The following is an 11,836-nucleotide window of genomic DNA, read 5'->3' as shown; positions in this document are numbered from 1 at the left end:
GGGCGGAGCCAGCCCGGCCTCAGGTGAGACCCTCCCCGGGCGGTCCCGGGCCGCTCAGCCGGTCACTTACGGCGTGTGGCGCCCTCCGGGGCCGGGACACGGCCGCGCAAGGCCTCGGCTGCTCTCGTCTGAAACCGCTGTGTTTCCATTGCTTTAAAAGAGCCTTTTTACCAGAAAATCCCGTCTGTGGCTCACGCCTCGGGCTGCAGCCGGGGCAGGTGAGGGCCCGGCCGCCGCCTCGAAAATGGTTCTGAAGATGCTAAGAAGAACACGGTTTGAAACACGAAATACAGTCATGTAATGCCTGAGCAAAACATAGCTTACCGAGCGTACAGCGTTAAGAACAGCTAGTGCATATCCTAGTGTTGCTACAGTTAGTGTATTTCCAGGGTAAAGAAGAGCTGGTGTATTTCCTATTTAAATTACCCTAACTAATGGAAACAAGCACAAGGCAGGTACATAGAAAACCTGTTAAGTCTCTTGTAGCGCTGCAACCGATTCTGGCTCAGCCAGTATTGCCATCATTATCCCCCTGCATTTCTGTCCACACATTTATCACATTAGGACGAGCAACTGCTCCTGCATCTCATCTATCTGTCTGGACCCATTCTAGTGGAAAAGATACCAGAATCCTGCATGTTCCAGAATGGCCTGAATGCTGCTCCTTTGGCTCCTGTCAACTCAGGAGAAGTACTGTAGCAACCAGAGTGAATTTCTGATCCTTGTCTGATCGAAATTTGCAATTGTAGTTTTTCTTAGTTGGTGTTTACTGGTTCTTTTAATGTAGCATGAGCATGTAGTCTACCTGCATGTATCTTTAACTTTGTATTGTCATTCTAAGACCTCAGCATCTGTCTGGATTGGAGATTGTTCGAGATCTGTGTGATGGGAAGCTGAATGGTGGAGAAATTGGCTCAACAGAAATAACCTTCACTCCTGGGAAGATCAAAGGTGGAACCCACATAGCAGATACAAAAACAGCAGGGTATGTCTTTGTACACAGCTTCTGATAACTTTAAAATTATCACAATAGATGGGGGAGTCAGAGGGGTAAGAACATTTATGCTTTGGTAATGACCCAGGATATGTGCTGCCTGAGCCAGATTTATGTGACCAAAGAACCTGTAGTATAGGCAGGATATGCATGAAGTACGTGCAAAGTTTAAAAGTGTGATTGATATAAAAGCTGAACACTTGGTCCATGTTATGCAAAAAGCAGCTGCCCATGTATTTAAAACTTTAGGTGTTATTTTCTCACATTAGTATGTTACATATTGGACCAAATGCATTAAATTAGATAAATACCTCACATCCATGAGGTCTGAAATTATCACCATATAATAAGGTAAATTTTGACATTTTACTTACACTCATAGTGGCACAGCGTGTTATACTTTTGGAACTGGGAACATATTTCATCCATGATCCTTTCTATCTGTTTCTTCCATATTTCTGTGTTGGGCCCTTTGTTCTTGGAATCTGTTGCAAAACTGACCAAGTGGGCTGAGCTGTGGAAGGCTGGTGTTGTTTGGAACAGCTGTTTGGAAGCATAAGCCAGAGCAGGCATAAGTTAAAATTTTCTTTAAGTTAAGAAATATTTTTCTGAGCTGCAGTAGTATAAACAACTAAGTTGATGCCTTTTACTTAGCACAAAAGAGCTTGGGTAAGGAACAATGCAGTAGAATTAATCATTAAGCACAAGAAAAAAAGAGACACACTATGGTTCACAAATATTTGAGAGTTACTTAAGAAAACAAACCCATGTTTATCTTCAGTTCTGTGGTGATTACTGTTTTTACAATTCAAAATTATGTTTGAAACCCCTATGAGATAACTGTTTTGTTTTGCCAAACAAACTTTCACTTTTGCAAAACTTATTTTGGAAGTTTTTTTATCTCTGTGATATGTGGAGAGATTCAGTGATAGAGGAATCTTGTATTTAAAAGCATATTCTCTATGCCCCTGAACTCTCTTGCGCTGAGCAGCTCCTAAGCAATTTTGTAGCTTTTAGAATTATTTTGTTGTTGAATAAGTATTAAAATGTTACTGCTGCCTAAGCCTTTTCTGCTACCTAAACCCGCAGTTTTCATGGTCCCATCAGTATACTAAGTAAGATACATAAAACTTTTATTTCAAACAGAACTATTAAAGATGCAATTATTGTGAAATGAAAACTTTCATATTTAGGCTTGCTAAGGACATGAAGTTTTAAATTTTTTTTTTTAAGACTAATAAGTTTATAGATAATTTTGAAAATAAAATGCAGAAGTAAACACTCTGGAAAGTCATTTGCCTTTGATATATAATGATTCTGTGGAATTCTATGGATTGTGAGTGTATGACATTTGAGTATCTTGTAATTGCTTTTAGGAGTGTGTGTCTACTGATGCAGGTAGCAATGCCCTGTGTGCTGTTTGCTGCTTCCCCATCAGAGCTCCATTTAAAAGGTGGGACTAATGCGGAGATGGCTCCTCAGATAGACTACACAGTCATGGTAGGGAGAAATTCCTTTGCCTTAGTGCATCTTCCATGAATATGTGTGCAACGTAACTGCTGTTCTCTGTTGCTCTTACTGCAAGTCTATTTGTGATTATGGAATTAGGCATGGGAATATAACACTATTAGTGTACTGGGTGTAGAGAGCAACCAATGTTTCATGGAATTTCCTGAAACAGCAAATGGTCTCTTTGGTTTTAATTACTACAGAAAATTTCACTTAAAATGTATTCTTTATTCTAGAAGTGCTGTGAATTACTCTTCTGTTTTCCATAAGAAAATCCTTTTACACAAAGTGACATTGATAATGAAATATGAGGAATGTCAAATAAGCTATATGGATGAGACTGGCTATTGGTTTTTTTAATAATATAACTGAAATTTTTGTGTTGATTTTTTTTTAAAATAAGATTGCATTAAAGAGTGGGAGATTATCAATGCAAAATAAATTCACTCTGTGTTTTTATATGTGTTTATTTTTCAGGTGTTCAAGCCAATAGTTGAAAAGTTCAATTTCACATTTAATTGTGATATAAAAAGGAGGTGAGTTGTGGAGATGTGCAGCAGAGCTGGGCCTTACTGAACGTATGTGTGAGCTCAGGGGCACACACAAGGTGCTCTCAATCAAACTGAGCGATGAAATTATAATACATGAACTAATCTGCATTAGCTGCCCCTGTGTGTACTGTCACCGTATGATGAATGGGATGTGATTCCTTCCTGTCTTATTTTTTCCATGCTGAGTCTACAGCTGCTGTGTAATGTTTCCCGTTGGCTTCCCTGAGAGGAGCACATGCTGAACAGGCAGTGCATTACTGAGCTTTTTTTTGAGGTGCCTGGTAGGTTAGTGTTAGGAAGTTAATAAGATGTGCATTACAAAGGATTACTGTTAGAGAACCTAATTCCATTATAAGGGTTTCTAAGGCACACATCAAGAAAATCTGTATGTACGATAACCGGGAACATAAAAATGTATAGTGAAATATACAAAGAGTCTTCTGGCCCTTTTCTTAGTTTCCTTGTGATCATTGCATTTAGTTATATCTGATTACTGTTTCTAAAAAGGGGCTACTATCCTCAAGGAGGTGGTGAAGTTGTGGTCCAGATGTCTCCAGTCAAAGAGCTGAGCCCAATAAACTTAACAGAACGTGGCACAGTGACAAAGATATATGGAAGGGCATTTGTTGCTGGAGCACTGCCTATCAAAGTAAGTGCTGATAACGGCTCTGGTAGTATCCAACTTTGTATGCTATATAAAATTGCATGTAATCTGCTTAACATTCCTCTACTCCCCTGTTTTCTGCACTCTTACACAAGATAAGCAACCTTATTAAATGGTTTCAATTGTTCAGGCTGTAGAATATTATATTGGACATACCTAAAATTCGTTCATTGCACAGCAGTGTAAAGCTAAAACAGGAGATGAGAATAGTTTCCTCATGATCCTTCATAGGACTATTCAAAAGTCTTTAGCATATATTGAGGGGTATCTCCTACCTGATTTATGTATTGTTCATGGGAATTATTTAAAATCTGAAATTAGGGCCCTTGTTCATAGACTGTGGGCACTGTTAATAGGTGGAGGCCAGATTACAACAAGTTTTTCAACCACTGCTAAGGGTATTAGAACAGGTTAAGGGTGGGTATAGCCAAAAATTAAAAGGAGAGAAATTTTCTCCTTTATATCTCCTTTGTATTCTTTCTGTCCTGAGTGGTGGGATCTTCTTAGGGTTCCTTCTCACAAACAGGCTAGGAATTAGTAGAGGAAGGAAGAAGAGAAACTTAGTTACTTTTTGAAGAGCTGTGGATTGCTCGTTTTGGTCTTAAAATCTCCAAACCTATGAATATAGCTATGATTAGATCACAGGAATGGGATGAGCTTCATATGTCCCCACTTGCCTGTCATTTAAAATTGTTATTTTATGTATTCGCTCTTACAGAGTGTATTCTGTACATAACAATTGTGGGGTGGGGTTTTCGCAGTTGGTTTTGGGGTGAGTGTTTTTTAGACTCTAATGTTTTGGGGTAAGACTAAAATCAAATCTTTTTATCTATAAATGAAGAAAAGTTCTTGAATTTCTATTGAGACTGAAGTTTCTACATACATTTCTATAACTGTAATTTGTACAGCATTTAATGTTACCTTAATTTTGTAGAAAAACTGTCAGAAAAAAATCACGTTCAGTTCTTGCTTGTAGGGGTTTTATAAAAATTCTTTGTTTTTCTAGTTAATAGAGTAGCTCCTTTATTTGGGGATTAACTGTAATAATTAGATTTATGAGGAAAAAGTATTGCTGTAGTTACATAACCTAATTACTGGGTTTATGTCTTGTCTTGTTAGCTGGCAAAAGACATGTCAGCAGCAGCAGTGAGATGCATCAGAAGAGAAATCAGAGATCTTTACATTAACATTCACCCTGTCAGAGAACCTGATGATCAAGCCATTGGGACTGGAAGTGGAATAATGTAAGATGACTCCAAGCTTTCTATTGATCACTCTAATCATGCTGATTGATTAGCTAGATCTTGATTACATTTCTGATAAATAAACTGTAATATGAGTGATTTTGTTCTTATTTTTTTTTCTTTTTTGCGTAGCATTGTTGCAGAGACCTCAACAGGTTGTTTGTTAGCTGGATCATCACTTGGCAAGAGAGGTAAGAATTCCATTAATTCTTTGAGACTTAACTGAATATACCAGTAACAAATAAGAATCTGAGATATCATCTGTTTAAAGATCTGATGCTTTGAATGTTGCATTTTTAAATGTATGTTGTTTGGTAATAAAGGACAGCAGAAGTGAGCAGATTTAAAGCATAGTAAATGGAAATTTATAAAAATTACAAAACTGTTAACTTTACCTTTTATCAGAATGGAATGTTAAGGATCACTGGAGAATCACTGGAAATATTTGTGAACTTTAAGAACATAGACTTTGTGTTTTACATGGGAAGTTTTTGCTCAAGAGTGAATCTTGATTAAAATGAATAGAAGTGATCTTTGTTTTAAATTATTTGAATCAAATGTTTTTCTGACTAAATGAGGCTACTTTCTTTCCACTGCTTAGGAAGTATGAACTGTATATGAGCATAAGATGGGAAGGGGTTTTTTTTTAGCAGACATTTGAGGCAAGAGCATGAAAATAAGGTTTAAAAAGTTGATAATTTCATGGGGCTTTTTTTCTTTTGTATTTTTAAAACTTTAAATAGTAATTTTCAGCTTTCTAATTTCTCTGTTAGGAAAGAATTCTGACAAGGTTGGCATTGAAGCAGCTGAGAGGCTGCTTCAGAATCTTAAACATGGTGGAACTGTGGATGATTCTCTGCAAGACCAAGTAAGGTTCATATATTTGTTTACATGAAGCTGAGGTAGCAAGAACATGACTGCTTTACTTGTAAACAATATAGATCTGAACAGGGAAGGAACAAGATGTTAGAAGTCTCAGAGATGTGTAGTCACAACATCACAAGGATTAGCAAATCATGTACAGTTCTTATGAACCACAAGTGCTGTTGGCTTTGCACAACACCCTCAAATTTTTCCCGTTTTCTAACCCTCAGTAAGAATGGAAAAAGACGCAGGAATTTGTTTCTATTTGGCATTCCCTGTAGTACAGTGATAATAGCTCCCTGCTTATACATATAGAATGATACTAAGGAAAGGTATTAGAGGCTATCTAGGATGTGCTCCTGATTATCTTGGTCACCTAACTGCATTTGAGAATGAAGGCCCTCCACTGCCTTATCTTAGCCTGATAAGGATCTTGGGCTGGTTTAGTTAGGATGATGTTACCTCTTAGCTGTAAAAACCTGGGCTCACGTTGGTATTGTGTAGTACAGTCAGTATTTAGGTGTTGGACTCATCCTACTTTTTTCAAAGCATGCAAGTACAATTGGTGGGAACAAGCCACAGCCAGAGTTGCTGTGTATGGGAACTGTACAGAGTTACATCACACCTTACAGTATTCTTGTCATGGTGATGTTTGTAAGTCAAATCAGAGGTTTCTAGGTGTCTGTCTGGTGAATATGTGATCAGGAAGTGTTAGAATTAAAGTATCTCTTCCCAAGTTTCTCTCCATATAGGTAATCTACTAATCTGGAGTCTGACATGACTTTGGGGAATTTTGGGGCAATACAGTGAGGGAGAGCAAAGTTAAATGTAGTGACAGGAATTCAGTAACAAGAATTCAGTAATAGGAATTCAGGGGCAGTCTCCACTGTGGAAAAGTAGCTCTTCTGTAACAGGTATTACAGTAGTAATCTCCAAACTTCTGGAGCTTGGATCACTCTTCAAACTCAGCTTCATGAACTTTTATGAAACTTGGAAAACCAAATTTTTATATCTACAGGCATTTTGCATGTTTTGGTTGGGTTGTTTTTAATCAGTAAATTCCTAGAATCTGAAGAATGGCTTCATAATTACCTTTCCCTCCCTTTCAGCTGATCATTTTTATGGCACTAGCAAAGGGAGTATCTAGAGTGAAAAGTGGACCAATTACACTTCATACTCAAACAGCTATACACTTTGCAGAGCAGCTAACAAAGGTGAGTCCAAAATTTCAGGAAGTTTTACCTATCAGTTGTTTTCCTGTAACCTGGCAATGTACAGTTCATCAGGCAGTGAGCTGAACTTGATCATGGAGGACAAGCATTGATAAAACAATTGCTATAGTATTAACTGGTAGTTTTCCTGTAGAAAGTGAGCATACTCTGGAGTTAAAAGCTTTTAGAATGATTAGATAATTTTACCACTTTTATTTAAATGTTTTTTTGAATTAAATCTGTCAAAGCTGTAATATACATAAACACATGGCAATACAATTATTGGACATCAGATATTGAATATTTAAACTGCTGTGTGTGATAACTTAATTAGTGATATATTTCTAATCCTCTTTTAGGCCAAATTTACTGTGACAAAGTCAGAAGAGGACGACCCCAATAATGATACCTACATCATTGAGTGCCAAGGAATGGGGATGATAAACCCAAACTTATAGGGTTAAAAAAAAAAAAGGCAGCAAGCTGCCAAACACTCAACATACCTCAGTGATGTATTGCACTACACTTCAATGGATGTATAATCTGCCTGAAGAGGAGGAGCCTTCTGTCACATCAGAGTGATTTAACTTGAAGGTTGATGCCAGGATTTCCCTTGGTATGGTGAGAACCTGTCATGTGAAAAATGAAAACTTTATTTTTTTTTTTTACTATTAGCAGCAAAGTGAGTAGCAACGGGACAGCAAATAGAATATATTGTAGGTATGCAAGACCTTCAGTTAGAAGCTTTGAAAACTCAGCTTTATCTAAGTAGAAAGTAACTATTTCAGTTCAGTATTTCTTTCCCTTTTAAAAAAATGAAAGTTTTATTCTCTGGAAACCTTTATGTTATGAGATACATGGAATGAAATGCACCATCAAATCTGTACTGCTGTTCTTCCTTAGCCATTTGGTTAAATAATAAAGCAGTATCACCCTATAAAAGGCTGGTATTTATATGTGCTGTTATCTCAGCAGGTTGTGCTTGAGAAAGGTGGATACAAAATAACTTTCCAGCAGCATAGTTTCTTGTTCTCCTTAGGGAGAGAAGACTCAATGCGTAAGATGATCTTTTATATCTCCTTTTTTCATCTATTTTAAAAAGCCTTCTCAGGCAAGCTAAATCCATGTACCACATTACAGCCCAGACACGAAGTAGTAACCTCATGATACAATTTTATTTTCTAGCTACAGTTGTCCCTGTCACTTAGCATACTAACTGAGGCTACATTTTCACTGAGGTGGTGGTTTGTTCTTTTTGAAGGGAGTACTTAATTTCAGCTGAGATTAGGGTGCTTTATAGACACAGATGTCTATGTGTATGGACATGGAACACTGTAAATACACACAGTTTGTATAGGCATATGAAATCAAGGTGTGTTATCCCCCATCTGGGGATTAAGTAAAGAAGACCTTCTACCAGGCTGGCCTTGATCATGCTACAAAAACTTCTTCTGAAGTAGAAGGAAAGTAAGAGGAGAAATAGGGAGCATATTTTTTTCCATATGAAGACCTGAATCACAGAGTTGGACTCACTTAACCAAAACTGTATAAATGCACTCTGGAAGCTTGAATTGATTTCCAAGTTTTCCAGCCCATCCTGCAGCCATTGCTCTGAGACCATTTTTCCTCAATTGTGACTTTTGAACCTAACTGCTGAAGACGTAACTTGAGGTATTGTTTGCTGTACTAATTAAGTTAATTGCATTACCGTGCATTTCTAATAACAAGAAAGACCTTTGCTAATATCTAAAAAATGTTCACCAACCATCTACTTAACAATATCTTTCTTCTTAGAGTTTTTTCCTTAGTGGAAAGGAAAGGAATGCTATTAATTTCCAGCTAATTATTTTTCTCTAGTACTGGGACTAGTCTGAAGGGGGCAATAGACACCCACTGAAGTATGTTTGGGACGCAGACAGTCAACATCCTTTGAAGACCCCCTCTCTGAGTTGCTATCATTGCTGTGCTGCTAATGATTTTCAATGTTTCCTTTTTGAAGAATTCTGAATGTATTTAAAAAAAAAAAACTTGAAAGAAAATCCCAGAGAAGTTGCTGTCTGTGCTTAAGAAAACAAGCTCTCATTAACCACATTTGAATGGATCTTTACCTGTTTCCAGTATTCAGAAAATTAATATACTTGACTTGGTTTTCAAATGTGCAGATTTTGTTACCAATGAAAGTTAAAAGTCACAAAATAAAACAAAATTCAGACGAACAAAAAAATTCCATTGAAAAACTGAAGTGCAATTTTTGTCTTCCAGACGTAGAAAAGCATGTAAATGCTCAGCCAACACATTTTTAACAAAGATTAATAAAACCCAGGATACCAGAAATAAACCTCCTCTTGGTAAATGTACAGTAAAGAGCAGCTCAGCAACCCTGACAGCTCTTGCTGCATCTCCCTGAGCTCCACCAGTCTGTTACAAAGAGCAGCTGTCATTCAAAACTGGCAGTCCTTGGTGGTTTCCTGGCAGGCCTGGTCAAATACCCAGCCCTCACTCCTGTGACCCGACCTCAGGGGCCAGCAGTGGGCAGAGGAGAGGCTGCAGAGCTGCTCCTTCCTTGCTCGCCTTGTCAATGTGAGGTCTGTGCCCTAATGCCATCCCTGCTGTGTTGCCTGCACTGGAGAACCTGGAGCTGATTTGATAAGGATATTCATGCAACCTTTTTCTCCTCAGGATTAGAAAATCTCTAGATGGGAGTCATCCACAACAAGTTTTACTCCTTGATGGGATTAAATTCCCCAAATAATTGTTACCTGCTGCTACACACATACACACACTTAGACACACCCACACAGAATTTTGTTACCCAGGTCCAATTCACATCCTATCACCTCATGGTAACCCCTTATTTATTATAATTCCTCTTATTTTTCTATATATAATGATTAATTACTCTTCATTACATGTAGACTTTAACTGAGGTGATAAAAACCATAAAATGAATTTGAGACTACTGGTATTCATATTTACCAAGTTCCTACCTTCCCTTTTCAGTGGGATTCTGCACCATAAAACTTAAATCCTCCAGGTTTACAATTACTTTCAATTCACTTGATTTTAAATCTAGAAGTCAAAACACAGGTTGCAGACCTTGTTACATCACACTCCTACATTGCACGTGCTGTATGTACTTAAGCTTAAATTTTACAGCATAATTAATTCTTAAAATTAATGCAATGTGTGCAAATTAGTTGTTGGTAGTAGTGGTGTAACTTTTCTTTTAAACATCCTGTCCTTTTTGAATACTAACTGATATTTACTTTGCATTATTTGAAGCTTTTTAATTTTCATTTTTATCCATTTACAATCACATAATTTTTAACTATAAGGTTGGATTAAGTCACTTGTGAGAATGTATTAACCTTTTGTTCAGGAAGAGATGAGACATTGCTTGCACCTGCTCCACAAATATGCACAGGGTTTTCTTATGTTAATCAGGCACATTTGAATCTTATATAAAAACTTCAGTGTGGGTGTATAGATACAACTAAGATGCTTACATTTAGTACTGCTCAAACAAGTAGTGGCAATGACTCAGAAGTTCTATGTACCAAGGAAATGGGATAAATCCTCTCAAACTGTGTGTCTAGTGTACTTGCATGAGAGAGAATTGTGTTTGGATGAATGCAATGATCAGAGGCACTGCACTCAGGTATGTGGGGACTGAAGTTGAAAGATAAATAATAAAGGCATCATATGCAGCCAGTTACAAAAATTTCTCCAGGAAATACTGTACTCTGGTTCTGACTGTTACTATCAAAAAGGATATTTTTGAACCTTTTCTCCTCTCATGCCCTTAGATCAATTGGTGACTGTTCGTCTTCTGAGCCCAGATGTCTCGTTCTGGTCACTAAAATGTTACTGACACATTTACTATTTTCTAGCCCATGCTGAGAATACTTCGTCCAGTTTTGAGCCCCTCCATACAAGGAGAACACCAGTGGTGAAGTCGGTCTGGGGCTGGAGCTCTGTGAAGAGAGGCTGAGGGAACGGGACTCGCTCAGCCTGGGGAGGGGATGGGTTTGGATACGTGCCAGCAAATGGCCAGTGCTTGCACAGAGGTGATGGAGGAGATGGAATCAGGCCCATGGTCCGTGGCAGAGGGTGAGGAACAGAAATGAGAGATGCTCAGACTGGCCAAAGCCCTGACTGACACAGCTTAAGCTCATGGCTCAGCCTGCATTGTGCAGCAGTTTTGACCAGAGCCCTCCTGTGATCCCTTCCCACCTTATCCTATGATCCTGAAATCCCTATCTGGCAACTGATGTGGAAACATAATGTGGAAGAATTCTCTAAAATATTCCAGCACAGGTTATCTATAACTGACGATGCTGATATCAACCACTGGTTAAATAAAGCACTACACTAAACAAAGGTGCATGTAGGAAAATATTGCCAACACAAATTCTTTAGAATGGGAACAATGAAGAAATTTTTTTTATATTAGAGCTACATCTTGAATTCAAAAGAAGTAACTGCAAGCACAGATGTCAAATCTGTTGGCGATTGGAGAGAATAGGAAGTAACATCAATATCCAATAATCAAGTAAAATAGATCAGTTGAAAAGTGCTTCCCTAATATTTGACTGCAGAAAGGTCAGGAAAGACAGGTAAAACAAGTGAGAACACAGTCTTGCATAAACATGGGCAAAACCAGAATTTTTGTTTTAATCCCAGATTTCTACTGCCTTGAAGACCAGAGTTCAAAGCTTAGGAAGCCTACCGATAAGTGTACTTAAAAGCTAAAAGCTCTTGTGGAGTGCGCATATGGAGAAGGTCCCAACACAAGCTGT

General features: G+C 37.9%; 1 protein-coding gene across 1 annotated transcript; it reads left to right on the top strand.

The window, feature by feature from the left end:
• The first annotated feature begins 6 nt into the window (after positions 1-6).
• Positions 7-7,979, top strand: RTCA (RNA 3'-terminal phosphate cyclase). Its single transcript, XM_008630240.2, has 10 exons — positions 7-23; positions 842-985; positions 2,371-2,494; positions 2,981-3,039; positions 3,562-3,703; positions 4,838-4,962; positions 5,095-5,153; positions 5,736-5,830; positions 6,936-7,040; positions 7,397-7,979. The coding sequence occupies exons 3-10, from the start codon at positions 2,387-2,389 to the stop codon at positions 7,493-7,495; spliced, it is 792 nt and encodes a 263-aa protein (XP_008628462.2). The 5' UTR covers positions 7-23; positions 842-985; positions 2,371-2,386; the 3' UTR covers positions 7,496-7,979.
• The last annotated feature ends 3,857 nt before the right edge of the window (positions 7,980-11,836 follow it).

The sequence above is a fragment of the Corvus brachyrhynchos genome, unplaced genomic scaffold (genome assembly GCF_000691975.1).
Source record: "Corvus brachyrhynchos isolate BGI_N302 unplaced genomic scaffold, ASM69197v1 scaffold101, whole genome shotgun sequence".
In the NCBI taxonomy this organism is placed as follows: Eukaryota; Metazoa; Chordata; class Aves; order Passeriformes; family Corvidae; genus Corvus; species Corvus brachyrhynchos.
Note: the sequence above shows the minus strand (reverse complement) of the source record. Positions and strands in the feature narration are given on the sequence as shown.

What these genes read in the sequence shown, in the direction of transcription:
- RTCA (XM_008630240.2), top strand. Translation starts at nt 2,387, where the DNA reads ATGCAGGTAGCAATGCCCTGTGTGCTGTTTGCTGCTTCCCCATCAGAG. An exon ending in GGGACTGGAAGTGGAATAAT is followed by an intron (nt 4,963 to 5,094) that starts GTAAGATGACTC and finishes TTTTTTGCGTAG; the next exon opens with CATTGTTGCAGAGACCTCAA. An exon ending in TTGCAGAGCAGCTAACAAAG is followed by an intron (nt 7,041 to 7,396) that starts GTGAGTCCAAAA and finishes ATCCTCTTTTAG; the next exon opens with GCCAAATTTACTGTGACAAA.